The sequence below is a fragment of the Galeopterus variegatus genome, unplaced genomic scaffold (assembly GCF_000696425.1).
Source record: "Galeopterus variegatus unplaced genomic scaffold, G_variegatus-3.0.2 Scaffold18236, whole genome shotgun sequence".
Lineage (NCBI taxonomy): Eukaryota > Metazoa > Chordata > Mammalia > Dermoptera > Cynocephalidae > Galeopterus > Galeopterus variegatus.
In genome coordinates this window covers 5,076-7,148 of record NW_007744347.1, presented here as the reverse complement: position 1 = coordinate 7,148, position 2,073 = coordinate 5,076, and the positions used below count along the sequence as shown (strand labels likewise).

Genomic DNA, 2,073 nt, shown 5'->3' with positions numbered 1-2,073 from the left:
AAATGTGTATGTCTCCTTTTTCCACTATTTAGTATAGCTGGTTATAGGATACAGGGGATATGCTATGGGTGGTTGTCATAAAGTATACGGGACATGTTACTTGGGACTCTAGGAGGACAAGCACGGGGGTTTACTGGTCTCCTCTGATATGTGGGAAAAAATCCCGGGGCTTGAGATGCAGAAGCTACGTATTATACAACAAGAAAAGTTTTGATCTGTGAGTCAGGGAACCTGAACACTCCTTTCCCATCAGCGACAGATATTGAGCAAATCACTTCTGCCTTTTAGTCTTCAGTTCCTTTTTTGCAAAATGAGTGGAGTTGTTTTGATAATCTGTAAGTTCTTTTCAAGCCTGTATGAGGGCACTTCAAAAACTTCATAAAAGATTCCCACTTTTAATTCTACTTTTTTCCTTTTAATTCTATTTTTCCATGAAGTTTTTGTAGAACTCTCATACATTCTACAGCTTTGAATCTGAAGAAATTTCTCAGGAGGAAGAATCCTGAAATCATGAATCTTCTATTTTTATTCTCTGTGTCTAGTAATTATGGATCATTTCAACCATACCTGGAGCCAGAGTTTCATCCTTGCTGGTCTCACTGCCAGTGAGACCCTACGACCTCTTGCCTTCCTGGGGACACTCTGTATCTATCTCCTCACCCTTGCAGGGAACGTGATTATCATCATCCTGGTTCAGGTAGATTCTAGACTGTACACACCCATGTACTTCTTTATCAGTGTCCTCTCCTTTCTGGAGCTCTGGTACGTCAGCACCACGGTGCCCACGCTGCTACACACCTTGCTTCACGGGTGCTCACCCATCTCATCGACTGTGTGTTTTTTCCAGCTGTATGTCTTCCATTCTTTGGGCATGACTGAGTGCTACCTGTTGGGTGTCATGGCACTGGACCGCCACCTTGCCATCTGCCGCCCCCTCCACTACCATGCACTCATGAGCAGACGGGTACAGCTTTGGCTAGCTGGGACCCCTTGGGTGGCTGGCTTCTCAGCTGCACTTGTGCCAGCCAGTCTCACCGCCACTCTGCCCTTCTGCTTGAAAGAGGTGGCCCATTATTTTTGTGACCTGGCACCACTAATGCAGTTGGCATGTGTGCATACAGGCTGGCATACTTGGATCCATATTGTAGTGATTGGCATGATCACCTCATGCAGTCTTGTTCTTATTTTGGGACTCTATGGAGGCATCCTGAAAGCTGTGCTGAAGCTGCCCTCAGCTGCCAGCCGTTCCAAGGCTTTCTCCACCTGTTCCTCCCACATAATTGTAGTGACACTGTTCTTTGGCTCTGCCTTCACTGTCTATGTGGGACCACCTGGGATCCGAGCTGAGGGCAAAGACAAGCTTATTACCTTAATTTATTCTTTTCTTACCCCTTTTCTCAATCCCATCATTTATACCCTTCGTAACAAAGAGGTGAAGGAGGCTATCAGGAGGATCACCCAGAGGATTAGGGCTGTGTGAGACCTTGAAGATCTCTAGGGTCATAGTCCTTTCATGTGGTAACTGTAGGATTGAGTAGATTAGTCAACTAATCAACTATTCAATCAAAAATTTGAAAAATGTACAATTAACATTGGCTTAGTTTTTGATTTGGACAAATTGGGAAATGTAGAGGAAGGAGAAATACAAGTATGGTCCCTGAACTTAATACGAAAGGAAGGACACATAAATGAAAAAAATGACCAAAAGGAAAGAATGAAATTCAAATTTTTAGGTAATTTTTTTTTTTTTTTTTTTTTTTTTAGAAATTAGAAAGAGATCAAACTGTGTTGAGAAAATTTGGAAGAACCAATGTTTGCTGTGGGTGTGTGGTCAAGACAGAATTCTTGGAGAAGGGTCAATAGGGTAGTAAGTGAGATTAGCAAAAAGATAAATAGAAGGACACCGTGGGTGAATGTTCAGATGTGGATCGGTGAGCCACAGAAAAGGGGTCATCGAGTGTGGAGCTGAGTGCTCCTGGATGATCCTGCTGTAATAGGATTCTTGAAACTGGAGCTGAGAATTTACTCTCTAGTGGGGAAGAGCAGGGGATTGGAGATGAGGGTGCTGGATGT

At 43.5% G+C, this 2,073-nt stretch overlaps 1 protein-coding gene across 1 annotated transcript; it reads left to right on the top strand.

Annotated features, from left to right (window-relative positions):
- Window positions 1-547: 547 nt before the first annotated feature.
- On the top strand, window positions 548-1,480 carry LOC103582864 (olfactory receptor 6N1-like). Its single transcript, XM_008564340.1, has one exon. The coding sequence runs from the start codon at window positions 548-550 to the stop codon at window positions 1,478-1,480; it is 933 nt and encodes a 310-aa protein (XP_008562562.1).
- The last annotated feature ends 593 nt before the right edge of the window (window positions 1,481-2,073 follow it).

What these genes read in the sequence shown, in the direction of transcription:
- LOC103582864 (XM_008564340.1), top strand. Translation starts at nt 548, where the DNA reads ATGGATCATTTCAACCATACCTGGAGCCAGAGTTTCATCCTTGCTGGT.